The following is a 21,854-nucleotide window of genomic DNA, read 5'->3' on the forward strand; positions in this document are numbered from 1 at the left end:
TTAGCTACCCTCGCAGCTTAGGACAGGGGAGCACTAAGAGGGTTATCTTCCCTGCAGAAAACCGAACTTGTACGTCAGCCTCTAAGTTCGAGCAGAGCCGACGCTATACGAGCCAATGGGGCGAATCGAATGTCGTCATAAGTGCAACATTATAGCATTCTACATCTTTCTCTACATGACCTGTCATCTGCAAGACTATACTCCGTTCCACTTTAAGGGGAGACACTACCTGGGAATGTCAACCTTTGGACTCTCGCTTAATCGGGGTGATATTTGCAGGTGGTGTTTGCAGCCAACTCTCTGCCCTGTCAACCAATTTTATGAGGTACTATACCCCAGAACGAAGTAAAGCACAGCATTGCATGGAATTTGCTCAATGAATATATTGTTGATAAATGGTGTTGATAACCACATTATTTTTCTGGTGGAACGCATACTGGAATACCTGTTGCCAGCTACTATAAAAAGAAATTAAAAAAATAGATTTTTTCAGATAAAAATAATTTTCACATTTATTAAGTTTTGCAAATTGCAATTTTTCATAATAAACGAAGATGAAAATGCAAAATCTAAGTTCATAGTACAGTGTAGACCGCATATAACGTATGTCGCGGGAGTCGCAAAAATCCGCACTATAAGCGGTACCGCGTTATAACCAAAACATCAATTTTTCAGGCCAAAATACATGCCATGAGACTACTTACCTTTGTAAGAATTTACTTTATGTTAGGTGAAAAATAAAGCTTAGTTTGAGGAAAGTCTTTATTTCACCAGACTAGAACAGTTCTGTCTCAAGTGTGTCACACATTTTGAAAGAAATGAGCGACTTTTGCCTGGCGCAGCCTTTTAACAGCGTCGCGGGTTGCGGACGGACGTTGCGAGCGTTCAGGATTGCTAACCCTAATCACTTTTCTCCGGCGATGAAAACGCGTGAAAATTCGCATCCTTTATACGGTACGCGCCAGTAATACCTTCAACTTGAGCACAGGCATGAAATGCTCCAAATAAGAAATCCGGGCGATGTTCGAAAACACAGAAAGCACCACTCTAGTCGAAGTAAACAAACACGACGACATGGGCGTTTGTGCCGTCTTGAGAGTGCCGCCACGACATCGCCGCACGAGTAGGTGGATCTTCCCTTCTAGTACGTGCTGGGTTATCATAACGACACACAACGAAAATTCACAGTCAAGGGTAGCACTTTTACGCGGAACGATGAGCCTTCATCACGCAATCTACGTCGACGATCAAAACCAACGCCACGTTTGCGGATAGACGCAGCCGGCCTGCGACCGGAGAGGAGGAGAAGCGTTGTAATAGAGGTTGGGGGGGAAAGGAGAGAGCCAATAGTGTGTACGCACTGCCGGCATGCAACGCGCGCGAACACTTCTCCTCGACCTGCGATTGGTCTGTCGTTGCGGTTGTTTCCAACCATCGCAGCGGAGGGACGCGCGCACGAGAACGACACGTGCATGCGTCCCTCCGTCGCTATGGCAACTGCAGCCTCTCTCTTCGCATCTCCCGGTTTCTTCGAGCAACCTCCTTGCCCCGCGAGTGCCGCTCGCGGCTCGCGCCGTTATCTAGCGCCGCAAAGGGAAGCGTGCTCGCTGCGCCGGTCAGTCGGCTCGGCCGCTGGGCTCTTCCAGAAACCGCACTATAACCGGTATTTCCCTTCGCGCGCCTGCATTTTAAGCGGTATGTAAATACATGGAGTTCTATGGGAGGCGAACCGGTGGTTTAAAAAAGCCGCATTATACCCGGTCCTGCACTATAAGCGGTGACATTGTAAGTGGTCTATACTGTAACCGGCTCTATAAAATTTCGGCATATAAGCCGCAAATATTAAGTTTCTCGATAGTTTCATACTGAAACGATAGTTTTGATTAAGGTGAGATTTGCTGCCAAAAAGCTGAACTGAGAAAAACGCGCTCAAGAGCTCCAACCTCTACCTTTTCTTTAGGATCGGTGGGCCGAAAATAGTTTATAGAAAAATAACTATGGAGTGTAAACTAACGAAACTTTCTGGGAATACTCTCTAGATGCGTGGATATAGATATGTCATTTTTCCAAATCAACCTTTTCTGCACAAACTTTTTTTTCTTCTGGGTAGAGTGCCCCGCTTAAGTTTGATAGCAGCCAAAGCTACGATTTGACGGAGCCAATCCAAAAGTAACTAAAAGTGCATTGTTGCGACCCTAGCCCTCTTTGTGCGTTTGCTATCACCGCAGTTAAACGGATCACGCGCAGAAAAAAGTGCACGAGCCCGGCGCATTCACTGTTTGCGATTGGTTTAGCCCGGTGATAGGGAACGCACAAAGACGAGGAGTGCCGTGACAATGCACTTTTAGCACTGATCGACTTGTTCCGTTCGGTCCGACTTGACATGAAACAGAGTATAATTGAGCGCAGACACTGTCCGGCGACTTGCACTTTTAGTATGTGTGTCGGTGTTCGTATGCAATGGAGCCTTCGACTGCACCCGGTCCCGTCACGGAACGAAGTACGGCTCTACAGATTCTCCGGACCCGCCGGAGGCAGTGCCTACCCGGTGCCTGAAGGGCCAGGGCAGCTGGTTGTCGTGCCTGCCTCGATGCAGCACCAGCTGCACAGCCACAAACTTGCCCTTGTGCCCCAGGCCGTGCAGGTGCACCCGCAGCTGCATCAGGTAGCCGGGCTCCGCGGTGTAGAACCGGGGGCCGGCCGTGTACCTGCGACGAAGGGGTGGAGGTTCTGCAGGGCACTCATGCTACATCAGCAGGGGAAGACGGGAACGAGATGCGGCGGGGAAAAAAAAAGACCGGCAACTGCTGTCTACCTTAGGTAACAGTTGCCTGAAGAAGGCCATTAAAATCATCAAATCAGAACGTTCTCCTCCTTCTTTTCCGTAGGCACATCTTTTTGCAATCTTCTCCCTACTGGTATACCTACAACAAAGACACCTCTTGTCTACTTATCTAATCTACATATATAATCTATGGTATTTAGGTTACAGAGTGCCGCGGGGGATGGCGAGCGGATTCGCTTGAGTTATGGACCCATGCCGCCATGCTTCAGACCACTGGAAGAACAGGTTGTCGGCAGGTGCTCCATCGTTGCTTCTTCATCATAAATGTTGATGCGACCTACGCCCCAACGTCACGCGTCATGAAACAAAATTGTGACATCACATGAAGTCACATGACACCATGTGATTGAGCGACACTGTGATGTCAGGTGACATCATGTGACTGCGACATCACATATGACAACACACATGACATGACGCCATGTGGCTCCGTGACAACACGCAATGTCAATATCACATTACGTCGTGCGATGCCAAAGTCATGCGACTTTATGAAGTCACCTTATGACACCCGATTCACAATAGATTCTGTGCTCCCTCGTTTTTGTCAGCACGATGCTAGCCGTAAATTGATAGCTCTCGGTACAGCTCAAAGACACCGAGGATTTTGGACCCAGGCTTGCCTATGCTGACCCAGAAAAGCAAAGATTTTAGTTTTTTTTTCTTTGACCTGCCCCCTTGAAATGCGTACCTGTGTTGCCCGTGCCGCTCCTTGCGCTTGGCTCGACCGTAGTCGCTCAGCCGCCAGTTGAGGATGCCGTCTGGGCAAACCAGTTCTTGATCCTGCACACATTGGCATGCCCTCATTTATACGGGATGTTTCCTGTAGCTGCTTTACAGACGTTTCTTAAAAAATCCGGAAAAGGTACACTAATGCAGTCTGTGCAAGTGAGTTATACTGCCAGGGGGACATAATATTGACGGCTAATCGTCGGCATAAGTTGGATAATTAAATAGGACTTGTTGCGAGTTTTTTAATTGGTGGAAATAAAAACATGGTTCCAATTAGAAACCCGAGCATCATCATCAACCACTAAATCAGTAAATTTTAGAAACGCCTGGAGCACATGGAAAGTGCAGGTGTGCACTAAAGTTACTACTGACAGTGCAAAAATGCTGATGATAAAAGAAGGAAAAACTTTACGGGCACATCAAAGTTGGATGCATTTTTGGGGCCCAGAAAACAAAGAATGGTGCGTCAAATCTTTCTACAATTGAGATTTAATGGTATATGCGGTATCAGCTCCCACGTCACGTGGTTGATAGCAGGTGCTCCGATGTTTATCAGTAATTTTTTACGACCTTCTGCTGTCTCGATCATTCCAAAAACTGCCTGCCCAACATTTCTAACCATTTATCTCTTCAAAATGGGTGGGCATTCGTACGGGATTTTACAATAAGTGTATTGGCTAGAAAAATGGCTCACTTAAAGAAAGGAGGCATTGAGCCAGGGATTCCCCAGAGCCCCCTGGGAAGAGAGGTGTACTTTGGGCAGCCTCATTCTGGAGCACTCCAGGGTACTTTTTCCGCTTTGACAAGTGCGAGCCTAGTAATTGCATGGCGTATTACCAGTAAAAAAAATGGGCCGAAATCGCTGCTGCCGTTACGCTGATTCTCGAAGAAATGCATTAGCATTTCGCACAGCAGTTACATATAACAAAGCGTGATGAATGCAGCCTCTCAACAGTCTTCCGTGGGTTGAACATTCTCAAAACCGCTCTAATCCCTGGTGCAAGCAGATCAGGTCACTTAGCGTGTATATGAAGGACGGCGGCCGCTCAGGATTGACTGGTTACAGAGAGCGACGGCATGATCGACATTACACCTAGGATGCATGAGCCGCCAGCGGGGTGCCGCGAGGCAACATGTGCGGGCGGCCCAAGATGGGTTAATATTTTGTAATGAACCATCTGCAGACTGTTGCCACGAAGTGGCATGAAAGGAGGGCCCGGACTGGGTTAACACGCGCCCCGGTGATACGCCCGCCGTCCCCCCCCTGTGCGAAGCCGAAATTGGCGAAGGGGTACGTCGCCGGCGACCATCGATTGCTAGGTATCGCTCTCTACAGACCTTTCCAGCGGCAGTCTCAAACGAAGCGATTTACAGCGCACATCCCCGGTTCTGAAAGTGTACATCGGAGTTGCCCGACTGCACTAGGCTGTGGGCCTTCTCGTCAGTGGGCTGTGGCACCCTGCGCAGGCGCAATTCCGGACACTGGTGGCATCTAACTTGCCGAGTTTCATTTTTTTTCTTTTGTGTTTTACAGCGAATAGAATTTCTCAAGACTTTAAAGAAAGCTCTGCACAGGTCTTAACTGTCTAAAATGTTCGACAACACAGGATAACCGAAATGCATGGGTATGCCTGCTCACAACGTGAAATTCAACGAGTCTCGTCAATCGAACAACATATTGTATGTACCCCACGGTGCAGCATTATCCGAACAGGATTTATTTGGCAAAGATCTCAAACAACACAGCATATCCACTATACACTGTCGATGTGTCACCTTTACGACGATCAAATGGTATCCGGTTTGTTTTTGGGCACGTTTTGAAGAGAACTGCTTTTTCACACAGTACCAAAGCAAATGAACGAAAGTGTCTATTTTATCCTCATAACCCAGACCTGATCCTATCAGCTATTTTTTGTGAACACTGGGAACATAGCCGGGAAGGCTGTTCGGAGGTTATCTTGACAGAAATAATCCTCGAAGAACATCGACAACACGCGTCATATGCTGCTTGACGTTCACTCTCTTCGTTCGTTTTCTCCGAAGGTTGAGCAGGCTACGAGCCCCTGGTATTCCCTGGTTCTCCCAGTGGAAGATAACACAAAAAGGGTAAGCATCCTGAAAAGGCAGTAAAAACTTCTAAGAAAAGCCGGCAAACTCCGAATGCACAATGCAGGTGGAAAGTCACGCTGACCGGGTCTCCACAGCTCATGCAGGTGGTGGAAATTTCTGGTTGATAGGGGTCACTCAAGTCCTAAAATGGCACCAGCCAGAGTTCTCATTGAATTGGCCGGTGCCAAAATGGCACAGGCCAATTCAGCGCAGCTTCTGTTGCTATGCGTTCTATCGCCAAGCCTGAATATGCACCCCGCCGCCATCTGGCAGCACTTGCAGAAGGTGTTTCCTAACCGGTTTTTGCAGCCAGCGGGGCGTCGGCACCATCCTGTGGCAACGTTGTGAAAGTTATATACATGTGCTCAAAACCAGTCCAAGGTCAGTGCATGTATCTAAATTGGAGGAAAGAGGAGTGCTTACACTGCCCACGACAGACGGTGCCAGGGAGGCCAGTGAAGCTTCCGGGGCAGAAGGCTGTGGAATCAATGGGTGAGAAGGATTAATGACCCCGCTAACTTCCAGAACCAAAATAATCTGATTGGCTAATTGGCTGACCTAATTGATTTCAATTAAATGGCCCCTCAAATTACTTCCAACCATGGCTTGGCACAATGCATCATTACAGCCATACTCCTTTTCGGCTCACAAACGACCGCGGTGGACGTTACGAGCCTTCCCAGCCGATCCAGCACTGCGAACGTATCACACGGCCCAAGTATCACTCCTTGAAGAGCATATACAATACTCGCACATTATTGGGTCAGCTTCGATAACTGTGGTCCATCGCGAGTAGGGTTCAGTGTTTTCGGGGTTTATTTTTTCCCACGGATTCGGCGCTTCTCAGTATCAATTTCAGGTGTCCGACCAAAAGTCAAGGATTATCGGCGTTTATGTCGAAGAAAATAGGACACTGATTCCCTGACCCCCAGGGAACATACCCCGCCTCCTTGAAAAACGTCCCTGTACCGATAAGAAAAAAAAAAAAAAAAACGAAACATAATGTGCGGTTACGAAGCAAGGAACAGCCTCACGAACAGTTCAACCAAGGCTGTGTTCCGGGTCGACACAGAATAAAAGTCTAGACAAATATTTTCTTTCTGTGGAGCTTATTCACGGACAGCTCCAATCCAAGGTTTTACGGTTTCCCCTCTATTTCGATAAAACCGGCTTGGGAGTTAATTTTTGGGGTTTATCGATATTTATTGAAAATACAGGTAAAACAAAGTATGGTCAACTTCACTGACCTTGTCTCGTGTGTGTGTGCGTGTGATTAAGGCTGCTACCAGACGACTGCAGGCAGTGAGCAGGCTATATACTCCACCTCAGTCTTACTTGGCAATTGACGAAAGCTACAGTCTCAGTGAGCCCAGCAGTGTGTTGGAGGGACACACGTGACTGTAGGCTCTCTCACTAGTTGGGTCCAGTGCTGTCCGAGCCACGGGCGGGAAAGAGAGGAAAACCGCTTCTGTACCAATTATGGGTGTCTGGTATAGTCTCCGAAGGGGACAAAGGGACAAGTGGGGAGTTCCTCCTGCCCCTCTTCTCCAACAACTTGGGTTACGCCCTTGCCCCTGTACCCTCGCTAAGGGCCGTCACGTGCCTTACCTCCGCCACCCCAATTGGCTTGAAGGGGCCGCGTAGCGTTAGCTCGATCTTTGCCAAGTTACGGTGAAACGAAGTATAGTCGCATATTTACTTTCCCTACGAATATATAACGTCACTGAATTCCACAAGCCAGATGAAGTTGACTGCTCGCATTTTATTTTGGCTTTACCTCAGCGTAGATGTAACCTCAGATAATGCCGAAAGGTTTTTTGGGATCACTCGTCTTTATTGTTCGATCCTAAAACTGAATGGCTGCCATAAACACTACTATAGTGTGGTGAAAAGTTCTCACTCAGGACGGTAACCAAAGCAGTAAAGTTTGGTGCTTATCTATTCTCTGTCTAAGACGCAGAAAATCAATGATGTTGTGTTCGTGCCTACTCTGTTGTACAGTGAATCTCTAAATATAAGCCGTTCAGGCAAGTTTTACCTGTTCTATTTTTACAGCTTCAAATTTCCTAGGTAGTATTATGAAAGAGGCAGGCAACAAGCGGCAGGACACAAAAACCCACAATGAAACATGTTTTTAAAACCAGCATCAGAGAGTAAATCATACAACCCGACTTTCACAATCATGCAGATGGATGTGAAAGTTCAAAATGCAAGTCTCCCACACCAGGCAGAACCTTTCCGAAGATGTCAGTACCATAGATAAGGGAGAAAAAGGGGAAGAGGTGAGCCAGCCACCGTCCTTTGGTGCCCAGCTCACCTTCCTGTTGGTTGGGCGCCTCTTTGCGCCTCCCGCGTTCCCAGGGGTCCCCACCAGCCGGGCCCACGTGCGGGGAAACAGGAGCGCCAGCCCCACGACCGCGGTCCCACAAAGCTGTGCCACAGTGGGGCCAATTCTAATCCTAACCGTAACGTTAGCAGAGCATCTAGAGTGAGACTGCTGCCTTCGATAGTGCTTTGGCTGTGTGTCCAACGACTTTGATGGTGTGGAGGCACCAATGATGCCTCGTGAAACTGATGGTTCTGAACCGCCATCAGTATTGTGGGATTCCATTAGTGAATTCTTGAAAGAGCACAAGTGCCAAGCTCTTGAAATCATTGGAACGACAAGCGGAGCATCTCATTTGGCTGCTTAGCATCTAGAGGGACCTTGCTGCGTTTTATGGTGCTTTGGCTGTATGTCTGATGACCTTGATAGTGTCAAAGCACCAATGAAGCTCCATCATACTTTATTGGCTCTAAAACATCAAAACTTGCCTTGCCAAAAAAAAAAAAAAAAAAACTTTTTGTAGAAAGGTTGGAACATGCAAATTATCTCATTTGGCTGCTCAGCCCTTAGAGCGACCTCAATGCATTTTAGGGTGATTTGACTGTCTCCTCAGCTGAAGTGTCAATCATGTCCAATGAGGCTGATAGTTATTCTGAAGTGCCACCAGGGTTGTGTGGGACTTCCCTGTCTTTGATGCTGCTGAGACATCATTGAAGGGGGTGAAGAAGAGCCTTTCTTGTCCGGCTCTTTTAATTATCCCAGCCTTCAGCCTCCAGAATCTTACCCGCCTTCAGTGGTGCCCCTGCTGTGTGCACACAATTTTAGGTTGCCAGGTACCAGAGCACTCTCAAGAGTTGAGGGGCCGGGCAACTTTTTAGTCGCATTTCCCAAATTGCAGAGAGCATTAAACACATTTTGAGCACCCTCTACAAGTTGCTTTTTCATGCTTAGACTATATGTGCATGATTCCAGATGACAAGATTCTGAAGCAACACAAAAGGCAGCAAGCTCATCCTAGCATAACATAACTGTCCTTTTAGGTGTCTGGTCTCCAACCTGATCTTCTTTCTTTCAATATAATCAATATAATTGCTTAAGCTATGGCCCAGAAGATGCTAAAAACAATAGAACAGAAGTGAGCAAGCTCTAGATATGGCTCTAATGAAGGGTTCCCTTCCATATTAAACTAAGGGAGTCGCAAGGAGGTGACACCTTGCAGATGTATCGAGACTGTGTCAGCTGCAGTAGCCACATTCAAGTTTTGAATTGAATTTTACCTACCAACAAGTACCTCGTCCACGGCATCTTCAGTCACAAGACTTAAGAGCTTAGCAACAATCACAGGTTCTGCTTCTGCCACAGTATATGCAAACCACCTAGAGTAACTGCCATTACTGCTGCTTCTATTCTACACAGTTCTTTCCTTAGTCTACAATGTGCTCTGCTAAAAAAATGAACTATCTGAAGGTCAATTCAGAGCCTTCGACAACTAAATCAGCCCTAGTGCTCTCCCCTGATTTGTCTCACATTAAAAATACCTACATTTAATTTATTGACATTTAGACTTACGGCACAAATTAGAAAAGAACAGTCGTGGAAATGAACTGTCAGAGCTGATGCTCGAGGGCCATTCATTTGTTATCACGTTGTATGGCAGATTGTGTCGACATCAAAGGGATGTGCCCCATCATCCCGGATTACAAAGACTGGTGCTAAAGAATGCACTCTATTTCCCACAACTGCGATTGGCAACAAACTTTAAATTTACATCAATTTACTACAAAGGCAAAATTCAAGGTACCTAGAACAAAGGATGAAGTACAAATTCTACAGCACGTCCCCCCCAAAAAAGCATACAGGGTATTTTTCCATCGCAAAAATAAACAATGCATCATTTAGCACTCAAGGTTCGTTCACACTCTTGCAACCGGGTACGACCGAGAGAGACATATCTGTTAAAACTTCTTAGAATGTCTTAGGACGAGGAAACATACATTCTGGCGCCATCTATGCGGTGACCCTGGAACTGCATTTCACAAGAGCAAAGGTTTTGCAGGATTTCCGAGGTCAAATGTGCGTAATACCTATAAGAAAGGCTCGTTTATGACGTTGACTGAAGCTTTTCGAGCCAAGAAAGAAAGAAGAATGCGCGAGAAAAATAGAAAATATGTTGGACCGCCAAGTTTACACTGCTACCCAATAGATGATGCCAGTGTGTCCTCTTGTTGTAAGAGGTTTTAAGGAACCCAGTTCTAAGAGGTCGCAAGAGTGTGAACGGGTCTTCAGTCTTCACCAAATGTAGGGCTACCGGTCTGGACCAGATCCCAGAGTTGCAGAACTAACCATTACCTTTCCAAAAAGTTATATGCTATTTCATTATACTTTCAAAGAAAAAACAGAGCTTGTTTGCAGTAGCTGATACCATTTATCTTGTACACGTCTTCGTGGGCTTCGTTTTCCGCCATTTTCCCATTGAAAATTTTCAAAAATCTCTCTTAACTTTTGAATAAGATAAAGCTCTGACAGTATAGCATCTGGTCCAGACTGCTGACAATACATTTAGGCAGAAGAGACTGAGTGTTCAACAATGCAGAGTTTATTTTTCCAAGAAAAAAAACACTAAATATTTCTTTCGAGACATTCTGTGCGTACGAGAGAAGGCTACAGGGGAAGCACTTACCATGTTGACAGCGGCACAGAGGCTTCCTTGTAGCTCTGGGTACATCTGCCCACCGCCAATAGGCTGCTGCAGTGCTGGCAAATAGGAAGCTCCCTGCTGTGGTTGAATCTGGAGCGAAATAAGAACCACTCTTGACAAAAAGAAAGGCGCTTCATTTTCAGTTGACAAAAAGAAATGCCTTTTACATTTTCACAGAAGCTAACTTCGATTAAGCTTAAAATCTGCGCCACAAGCCCTGCCAGCCTCGCAATAAAAGGGTAAAAAAAAAAAAGAAAGACGGAAAAGGCAGGACAGAGGTTTTTGAGACACTTAAAGAAGGTTTGCAAAAGCTTAAAATACAAAAAAAATGGTTACAAGCACTACGGTATGTGTCTACGTTAGACATGGCGTAGCATACCTGGAAAGCGGAGACTGCTATTAAAGGGACCATGAAATGATTTTAAAATCTAATTTCATCCACCGCACATCGTAAAAGGTGTGAAAAGAAACACAAAAACACAAAACTAGGGAGCCAAAAAAAATTATTTGCTATAGAACTTTTAAAAGAAAACTGGACTCTTTTGCGACTTCTTTCCTTTGAAAGCTCTGCCTTTTCACTACGATGCATCCGCAGAAATGGAGCACGTCAGCCGAATCCACGTCGCCTATTGGGTAAGAGCCTACCTCACCAGCACCGCGATCGTAAACAATAAATAGCCGGCGAATGTTTCCTAAAAGTTTTGTTAAATAATATTCAGACCCATATTTTGTAGCATAATTAGAGATGTGTGGCGAAAATTGCCAAATTTGATAATGCTGAGAGCCAAGCGCCATCTATCGTGTGGTAAACGAAGCAACTACTGCGCGTGCGCAGTAGGGCAGGGCTGGCAGGGCCGACTTCAGAACGGTTATTTCCTTTGGTTTCCTTCCTCTCAAAACTCTGACTGACTGAACGTTTATTTTTCTACGTGTTCATCTCGCGCGTGCCGACTTCAAGCAGCAAGAAAAAACTGTACTTAAAACAGACCACGACGAACAAGAACGCTGGATCCACAAACACCCCAGAAGAGCGACAACAGCCGCAAATCGCGCTCCGACGAAGCTCTCAGAATATAGGCCTAGCAGGCACTCCGACTCGGCGCAGCATTGCTTCGTCGCAAGACCATCTGTCTGCCTGCGACCGGCTGGCGTGCTGAATGGAATATGCCTGCGCTACCCTTGTGGGGTACCCTTGTGGACCCTTCCCGTATAATAGTTTGATCGCTGACCTCAATTTTACGTTAAGAGGTGAGGTCAATCTCTTCCCCTTGTTTTCCGAGGCAGTGTTGACGAACACTCGTCGAAAAGGGACCCTCGTCGATTCTCTCTTCTTGTTTTGTGTGATATAGAGCTGAAATAAACGCTGTATGGATTACCTTCGTAGCACGGTATGTACACTTTGTTATTGGTATGCCATTTTTATCCTGACAGACTGCACGTCACTGTCGAGCTGTAACAGTTCGTGAGAGGTATACGTGCAATACCGGTCCAACCTTTCTTTGCCGAGTGTCGCGTCAGTATCGAGTTGCAATCGTAAAAGATCGGTCCCGAAGCGCTTACCAACAGCGCGAATACAGCACTTCCATCAAACGCGCGCGTCCGCTCCGAGTGTTAACAGGTATTTACGTGGCTCTTGCTGACACTCGTAGTTCAAACGTATCTTTTTTAACGTCAGCTCACTCCTGCATCTCCGAGACCGCGAAAAACGCCGCGGCAATTTGTTTCCATCTACGTCGCTTTGCAAACGACTGACACTGGCCGCCTTTTGCCAACAATGACAGTTGGGTTGACTTCTGGAGTCTTCACCGGAAGACTCGCTGCACTTCCCAACAGGCATACCGGTGTATGGGACTAGTCCCATGCTGTCGCTGTAGCGCAACATATCTCGTTGAATTTCGCTCAGCTGCGATGCGGTGATGAGAGGCGCCGATTCAGAAAATACATCGGTGACATCGGCGCAGTAAAACCTACCGGCGCACCCCAACTCGTCGCCGCTAATGCTCCCATCTCCTACTGCCGAGAGAAGTTCCGGTTCCGGAAATAGCGTACGTCACGGCTTGTTTTAAGGTCAAGAAAAAGTCAATATTTCATTAATGTTTTGTGTAGAAGTTAATAAACCGAGACGAAAACGGATGCCTGTTCGGCATTCAGTGAACATTGACGGTTTAATGTAAAAGTTATCTGGAAAAAGTAAAAAAGTCATTTCATGGTCCCTTTAACATGGTGTAGGTGTAACAGCACGTAACAACGAAGACTAAGAGAAGGAACACACAACACAGGACGAGCGCTGTGTTGTGCGGTTAGCATTCGCTGCGTTCCTAATAAACGCAATTCTGCATACGACGGTTCGATCATACAGTCCCTCCTCATATAATGCCAAAGAGGTTTTTAAGGTATTTTGAATAAATAAATACATAAATTTAAGAAGCCCTCACCTGTGGCGAGGGCATTCCCTCAAGCCGGCTCAAGCGCTGCTCCATTTCCCGCAGCTGACGCTCCAACCTGTCGCTTCGGGCCTGCACCGAGCACAACAAAGTACCGGACAGTCATTTTTCTATTCACATTTCGTTTGCTGGAGCACAGCAGCCATTGTGCCTCTGCGCTCAACAGGAGTTTCGTTCCATCATTCTAAGGAGTGCCACAGCATTGTTTTAGTAAAACATATAAAATAGCGCAACAGAAAGACAAGTATACAGGACAGGCGCTAACTTTCAACTAGTTTTATTAAGGAAAATTGAACACATATATACACTTTGACAGGCAAAGCAGCACCATGATTAATTTTTCACCCGATCACTCAAAAACTGAAATTCATTACAATGAAGAATAATAGAAGTGTTGCTGACACATGCCGTCCCACTTTTTTTGATAAAGAAAGCTTCCAATAGCTCTCGAGCGACTGTCTCTCGGCTTCTTCCTAGTATCCGTATCTGCTGAAGTCGCGGAACATAGCCACATGTGTTGCAATGTATTGGCAAATGCGAGCCATATTTATTTTTTACTGATAATGCGTGCTCCCGTGTTCGGTCATTGATGCACCGCCCCGCTTTGCTATCCCTCTACGAGAGTTTAGTTGTGCTGCTACCTGAATGTTTTTGCCAGCGACACACAATTTTGTGTGTCATATCATTCGAGAAAGGACTCCTGTATTGCACTTATTTATTTATTTATATTTTGTAGCATCCTCAGTGCCCAGGGACATACAGAGGAGACTAGTTTTCCAGGTGGAATTTAGAAACCCCAGCTGGAATCATTGCAATTAAGTCCAACTGGATTCAATGCTTGTCCAGCTGGAACAGTTGCCACTCCAGATGGATCCACTACTTTTCCAGCTGAAATTTTTCTACTCCAGCTGGAAACATTGCTTGTCCAGCTAGAACCATTCCAATTCAAGTTGGAACCAACTGATTTTAACTAAATCCTATTGGTTCCAGCTGGAACCAACTGGTACCAGTTGGAACCAGAAGTTGAATTTTTGCCTGGGTAGGCAACTGAACACAGCAAAACAGACATAAATAGGAATTAAAACACAGTCATGGGACACATAGAGAAAAAAATAACGAGTAACAGCAGTTTTAAACAAATAAAATGAGGGTATTGCTACTAATGATGCAGGCAGGTGGTTGCATTCTGGCGATGTCCTATGAACGACGGAATCGTTTAGGCTGATGTTCGACAACGAGGGATGCCAACTTTAAACTGATTGATGCATGAAGAAATATTAGAGGAGTTGAGGAGTTTTTCTTTTAGGATAGGATTGTACTCCGTTCCACCGCAAGTCCAGACTCAGCCGATGCCATGAGCTGATGGGACAAATCAAACAGCAACAAAAGCGCACCACCAAAAAAAAGGCCTAGTGACTTGCACTTTTGATTGGACCCATTACCTCGTACCGTCAACTGCGTCTGGACTTAAAATGAAATGGAGTATGGTACAATATATTGAGTAGAAAAGGTATCAACGCCATCACTGGGCCTAATCTCAGAGGAATCATTTAGAGTAAGTAAAAGTAAGAAGACAGCAAGCCGTTTACTCTTGACAGCAGAACCTTTTTCTACAGCAGCCTCCGCAGATCCGAAAAACACGAATCAAAGAGGCTGCGAATAGGCCTGACGTACGCCGCACAAGCTGCAATGTGAAGCTCCAGGCTTTTTTTTGAACATTTTAAAGTTTTTTTTAAATAAAAAGTAACTTCAAGACGCTGTTTTTCATTAGAAAGTTATCTCACAAAAACGTCATACACGTTTCTTTAATAAAGAAACCGCTTCTTATAGGCACAGATGCAAACTAATATAGCCACTCTGTGCTTTGACATAGCACATCACCCGCTCACATCCTGCCAGCTCCGTCACAGGACGGAGCTGGCATGTTTTGGTGGCACCTGTGAGGTGGCGTCACCAATACATCTCGTTGCCAACAGACAAAAAGTTATGTACAGTTCACATGAACTGAAGAGCGTGTTAGTAAGATTGACTGGTAACAGAAAGAATGAAACAAACTCGGGACGATGAACAATTCATGTATGAAATGTTTGTCGTTCCTCGTCCCGACTTCGTTTTATTATTTCTGTTATCAGTCTATGTAAACCTCTTGGCCGATTTTTCAAACACTGAAATGTCTGACTTGCTTGCTATTTTGGACATCGACAAGGAACCTTGACTTACTCAATTGAAATAGTACATATTAACAACCAATTTTTCAAACAGTGTGCAGTCCGGAAGTTCGGTTTTTTGGACTAAAACGGCTACGAGCGTGGCCACCCAGAGGCTGCCATCTTGAATTTTTCGCTGGCGTTGCTTTATGTTTCAAACGAATTGGATAGGTTTGGCAACACTATTTCAGCGCTGCCGAACCAGCCGCTAAGCATGCTATGTTACGCATTTTGTTTTTGCTACGCGCTATCATCATATAGTCTTGGTTTCTTTGTTTGGTCGATTTTCCATCTCCAATTTTTTGTTTTGTTTTCGTGCCAGTCACCATCCATAAAGTGTGAAGTACGCTGCTAACAGCTTCTTAACTTTGTGCCTAAATGTCTCGCAGATTTGTCGTTTTGCCCTGTGTCAATGCATGCTTTGGACCTCATGGCCTCTTCTTGCACCTTGGTCGGGTGAAGACATGACGCTGAAACACATGCAAGCAGACATGATCGCTCGCAAGGATAACATGACAGAAAATACTTTTTGTAACTTCTTTAAGCCAGGTTTAGGCTCAATAAAGCCAAAGTTTTGTAATCTGCAGATTTTTCGGACTGCTTTATTATTCTAACGCTTTTTCAGCCCACACGAAGACCGAAAAATCGGTCGGTGACATATGAAAAGGGGAGAGACATCAGGAATATGTGAGATACTGCATTCCAGTGTAGCAAACTGCATGGCGCACGTGAAACCGCACTGAAAAGCTTCTCTTTCCTTTTTTTGTACAACATTTTTATGGCCATTATTGCAACCCTGGAAACAAATGTGGCTCTACGAACATCCTCAAGATATCCTAAAATCCCAACGATGTCTTCTAGATATTTACAAGACACCTGTGCTACATGAATATCCAAATTTGCTAAAGATACCAATCTGGACAGAGCAGTTGAGATACAAGCTTTGTCCCTTCCTTTTTCACCTAGAAAGATGACAAGCTAAAGGGTATGCCTCGGTTGAATGACGACACCCTCACAAGTCACTGGAAAGTGCAAGGCTTACCGTGGTTTCGACTCGCTGCTGGTTGAAGTCTAGCCTGAGGTTCTTGAGAGCGGCGTTGGCCTCGTTCAACTGGTTGCGCAGCAGATCCCGCTCTCCTTGGATGTCCTGCAGAGAGGAACCATGTACAGTTGATGACAATGATGATTGTCATGTCTTTGTAATTTTTATGGCAATAATTACTGTGCAACTTGCGGCAACGTGGCGGAGAGCTTCGGGTTCGAGACAATGTTGCCCAATGTAGCCTACCCAGATTTGCAAGTACTATATATGTCAAATACTCTCCCTTCTTAAATTACAAGTCCAACTTCTTTGGCGGGCGTAGGGCTCTTAAGGGGGGACACTACCTTGAATCGCACCTCTTTCCAAAAAATGCATATTCAGAACTGCTGAGTTTTGGCCTGTATGGACAACAAAGAAAACTCTCACAAAGTCTTGTCAATGTGCACTGACAAACAATGTCAAAAATAATTATTTTTTATATGTTGGCGAGGCGTGCCGCACTGCGTGGCACTCGACATCTGCAAGTGCAAATAGCTGAAAGCAATGTCAGTATATCAGAGGAAGTTTGAAGAAGACATCACCTACACTGCTGGAAAGAATTTCTGGCATTTAAGATGCAAAAATAAATTCTTAAAACATCATCTTGAAACTTTAAGTGCATTTATCTCAGCTTCACTTTTTGGCAGCAAATTCCACCTTATAAAACTATTGTTTCAGTATGAAACTGCCGAGAGACTTATCGAGCCAGTTACAATGAAGTTAGATTTTGCATTTTCATGTTCCTTTATTATGAAAAATTGTAATTTGCAAAACTCGGCAAATGGAAAAAAAAAAAAAAAAAAGTAATTCTTTTTTACCTCAAAAATGCATATTTTCTGAAATTTCTTTTCATAGTAACCGCCAACAAGTATTTCAGTATGCATTCCACCAGAGAAATACAGTATAGACCACTTACAACGTAACCGCTTATAGTGCAGGACCGGGTATAACACGGCTAGAACTCCATGAAATTACACACCGCTTAAAATGCAGGCGCGCGAAGGGAAGTACCGGTTATAGTGCGGTTTCTGGAACAGCCCGCCGACCGCGCTGACCTACCAGCGCAGCGAGCACGCCTCCCTGTGCGACACTAGATGACGGCGTTAGCCACAAGCGGCACTCACGGGGCAAGGAGGTTGCTCAGAGAAGCGGGGAGAAGCGAAGAGAGAGGCTTCAGTTGCCATAGCGACGGAGGGACGCACGCACGTGTCGTTCCTGTGCGTGCATCCCTCGGCTGCCTCCGCTGCGTTGGAGACGACCGCAACCACAGCCGCGACAGCCCAATCGCAGGTCGAGGAGAAGTGTTCACGCGCGTTGCATGCTGGTCGCGGGCCGGCTTCTTCTATCCGCAAACATGGCGTCAGTTGTGATCGTCAACGTAGACGGCGTGGTGGAAGCTCATCGTTCCGCGTAAAGGCGCTATCCTCGACTGTGAATTTTCGTTGTGCGTCGCTATGATAACCCAGCACGTACTAGAAGGGAAGATCCACCTACTTGTGCGGCGATGTCGTGGCGGCACTCTCAAGACAACAGAAACACCCGTGTCGTCGTGTTTGTTTACTTCAACTACAGTGGTGCTTTCTAAGCATTTGTGTTTTCGAACATCGTCCGAATTTCTTATTTGGAGCATTTCATGCCTGTGCTAAAGTTGAAGGTATTACTGGCGCATACCATATAAAGGATGCGAATTTTCACGCGTTAACATCACCGGAGAAAAGTGATTAGAGTTAGCAATCCTGAACGCTTGCAACGTCCGTCCGAAACCTGCGACGCCGTTAAAAGGCTGCGCCAGGCAGAAGTCGCTCATTTCTTTCGAAATGTGTGACACACTTGAGAGAGAAGTGTACTATAGTCTGGTGAAATAAAGACTTTCCTCAAACTAAGCTTTATTTTTCATCTAACGTAAAATAAATTCTTTTACAAAGGTAAGTTGTCTCATAGCATGTATTTTGGCCTGAAAAATTGATGCAGTGATGTGATTGGCCTAAGTCGTTTTAGAGCACCTTTCGGAGCAGGCAAAACAGTGTTTCGGAGCAGCAAAAGTGGCTTTTGGAGCAGATATTCTTAGAAAAATAAACATATTCCTTTTAAGTGCTGGACGAACGAAGGAAACTTCGCTCGCCGCAATAACCAAATTATGGTCAAGTTCGATCACCTGGGAGCCCTGGGAGTCTTTCAACATGTAACTGAAATGCCAATGACATGGCAATTTTACAATTCTTCAGTTAAAGTATATACCTGTATGTAACGTTATAGATAAATAAGAACCAAACTGCACATATTAAAAATTATTTGAAAATGACCAGCTTATTAGTAAATATCAGCATTAGGTTGGCTACTGCAGTTACGTAATATAATAAATGGAAGCTCTCCTGATGAAACACATAACTACTGCACTGAATGCGAAATTGTATACAAGATAGCGGGTGCTTTCCTTTTTGCTTTTCGAAACTTTCTACAAGGCTGCTGCAAGCCTCGCTTTGCCTTTGGCTAGTAATTAATTCCCACTTTCAATGTCTCCAAAAAGACATTGAGACATCCCGCAAGTGAACAGTGCTGTGGCCGCTGCTGAGCCATTCCGAAAAACCGCTTGCCACCGTTTTATTGGCTCCAGACGTGCCAGATTTTCGTCAAAAGTAAGCAAACGTAAAACAATGGGTTGCAAGCGTCCCGGCTGGAGCCTCTGTCGTGCAGTCATGTTCGCATGCGCATGAGGGCAACTTCGGCAGGCTTGCATTTGCATGTGCTTCGTCGCGCGAGCGGAGATGCCTGTTCGATCGAAACAGACACCATGCCACTCCGCTCCGTCGCCAACTGGTTCCAAAATTGTGTGCAAAATGTAATTGTCCAGCATATGACAAAGAACAGTTCAGCGGCACGTGCTTGCCAGGCCGGCAAGCGAGGTACAAGCTAGACACACAGAAAAAAGGAACCTGAGCGAGTCAGGTGAAAACAAGACATCGCGAGTCAGGGTCAAAAAGTACTTGGAGCGCTTTGCACAACGACTGAAGCACTGAAGAGTCAACACACGCCCGCGTCTATCGTTGAATTTTTTTTTAAAAAGACGCGAGTAGGGACACATGAACCCCTTCCATGAACTACATGAACGACGAGAGCACGAAACGAGAGGTGGCAGGAAAAACTATGCAAGACCGGATGGCCTATTGATACAGGGTACTTTTTGTTGGGCGGCCCCTTGAGCCCCTTGAGCTACCTAGCTCATGCACGCTCAATTAAGGTACTCAGTTTAGTTCCGGTTTTGAAAGACGACCAAAATTGGTCTTTTGGCGCAGGCTTGGCGCAGATTACCCATATCTTGCCAAAATGTAGCAGGATATGTAGATGGGTTAGCCCCTTGGCGCAGTTTAGCGCAATTGGCGCAGCAATTACATCACTGTTGATGTTTTGGTTATAACACGGTACCGCTTATAGTGCGGATTTTCGCAACTCCCGCGACATACGTTATATGCGGTCTACACTGTATGGTGGCCATCAACACCATTTCTCAACAATAGATTCATTGAACAGATTCCATGCAAAGCTATGCTTTACTTCGTTTGGGGGGGGGGGGGGGGGGGGGGGTATAGAATCTCATAAAATTGGTTCACAGGACTGAACTTTGCAAGCCTTCCTTCTATATGGTTGCAAACACCACCTACAAATTTCACGCCGATTGAGTGAGCGGTTCAAAACTAAATAACAGGTTGAAGTTGAGCTAGTTGGTACATAATTTAAGTAAATGGTCAGCTAGAACGAAAGGGACAAACACAGACAGAGAGAAACAGAGACAACGGCGGTGTGTATGTCTCTGTTTCTCTCTGTCTGTGTTTGTCCCTTTCGTTCTAGCTGACCATTTACTTAAAAGTTCAAAACTAGACATGCCCAGGTAGTGTCTCCCCCCCTAAAAGCCTGAATTTTGGATGTCGTGTGCACAGGTGGCAGTGACTTGACATGCACAATGGCAGGACCGGCTGGCAGCGATGCCTCCACTAGTTGTGTGGCACTTTGTGCAACCGACTGCGACGCATCCTCAGACACCATCCTTGCTGGAGGCACTAGATTAGGCGGTGCATGAGCCGGTCTTCTACAGTATTCGGATATGTGGAAAAGAATTGCTAGCTCTGGAACGACAAAGTTGATCAACGTGTCAATGCCAGACTGTGTCGCAAACTTGTACTTCATAGGATGCTGGTCCGTTTCGGCACTTGGCCCAATTGCCATTGATCCATCCTTGGTTTCCTCTGTAATCCCTCATGGAAACCCAGTATCCCCGTTGGAATGCCCGAGTTTGCCTTCGGCAGTTCAGGAAAGACTTGTCTCCATTTTGAATTTGTCACTTCACTGGGTCACTTTGAGGGAGTGACAGACAAACGCGAACAGTTCTCGTCCCGTGAATAGTTTTGTGGGGGTTAATTTCTCTACTAGTCACTGTGTGAGGAGAGGCCCGACATACGAGGAGAAATGCTGCCACACACTTGTTTAGACTTTCCTCACCTTTCATAGCCTCCAGGCTGTTTTTCAGCGTCTGGACCACCGTTTTTGCAGATTTATTGGTGTCAGGGTAGCAAGGAGCCGAGAATGAATGTTGCACTCCATTCACCTTGAGAAACTCTGCAAACTCACTTGATGCAAACTGAGGGCCACTGTCACCGACATTTCTGGAGAAGATGTCACAGTCCATTTCTGGAGAAAATGGCTCGAAGAACTTCAATCGTACACGTGACTGTCATACTGTTCGCAACCACCACTTCCGGCCATTGTGAGTAGGCGTCCACGACGACCAAGAACATCTCGTTTGTAAAGAGTCGAGCAAAGCCACTGTGGATTCTTTTCCACGGTTCACTTGGAAGTTTCCACGGGTTTATAGAAGTCTTTGCTGGAAGGTTTTGTTCTGCACTACATCTGCTGCACTTCTTTCCTTGCTCTTCAATGCCTCTGTCAATGGTGGGTCACCAGATGTACGAGCGAGCAAGCATTTTCACCCTTGTGATACCAATATGGCCACTGTGGAGTTCTGTGAGAATGCTTTGTCGCAGTTCCGCATGTGATCCCTACCCATGTTCTCCATGGGGAGGGATCATTATTCGACAACAACTTCCCCGGTAAATTTCAAAAATACGCACCTCGAGGTTGCGCCTGTATTCGGCCATCCGAGTAACCACGAGACGCCGGTGGAGCTCCCAGTTTCCTTCATGGGACTCCAGTTCAGGTGGTGCCCCCTGCACAAAGGGGGAAACCAAGTCCAAATCCGTTTATATATGTATTTGAGAAGATGGATGCATCCTTCACTTTGTCCTCAAAGTAATCTAGACATCTATATGATTAAAGATGTAGGAATATTCAAACACTGAATCAAATCTGTTTAGTCACGACTTCTAAACTTCCAATTCATTTGTCCTAATTTCGTAG

At 45.8% G+C, this 21,854-nt stretch overlaps 1 protein-coding gene across 1 annotated transcript in view; it reads right to left on the reverse strand.

Moving 5' to 3' along the window:
* Positions 1-21,854, reverse strand: part of LOC8037868 (TNF receptor-associated factor 4) — a 43,912-nt gene that overhangs the window by 8,424 nt on the left and 13,634 nt on the right. The window contains exons 5-11 of the mRNA XM_040206378.3: positions 21,569-21,664; positions 16,407-16,511; positions 13,149-13,229; positions 10,696-10,803; positions 6,113-6,166; positions 3,537-3,628; positions 2,546-2,708 (exon numbers count right to left, since the gene is read on the reverse strand). Of these exons, the coding sequence (XP_040062312.1) occupies positions 2,546-2,708; positions 3,537-3,628; positions 6,113-6,166; positions 10,696-10,803; positions 13,149-13,229; positions 16,407-16,511; positions 21,569-21,664 (699 nt within the window). The remainder of the gene's footprint in view (positions 1-2,545; positions 2,709-3,536; positions 3,629-6,112; positions 6,167-10,695; positions 10,804-13,148; positions 13,230-16,406; positions 16,512-21,568; positions 21,665-21,854) is intronic.

The sequence above is a fragment of the Ixodes scapularis genome, unplaced genomic scaffold (genome assembly GCF_016920785.2).
Source record: "Ixodes scapularis isolate PalLabHiFi unplaced genomic scaffold, ASM1692078v2 PGA_scaffold6__148_contigs__length_123643588, whole genome shotgun sequence".
In the NCBI taxonomy this organism is placed as follows: Eukaryota; Metazoa; Arthropoda; class Arachnida; order Ixodida; family Ixodidae; genus Ixodes; species Ixodes scapularis.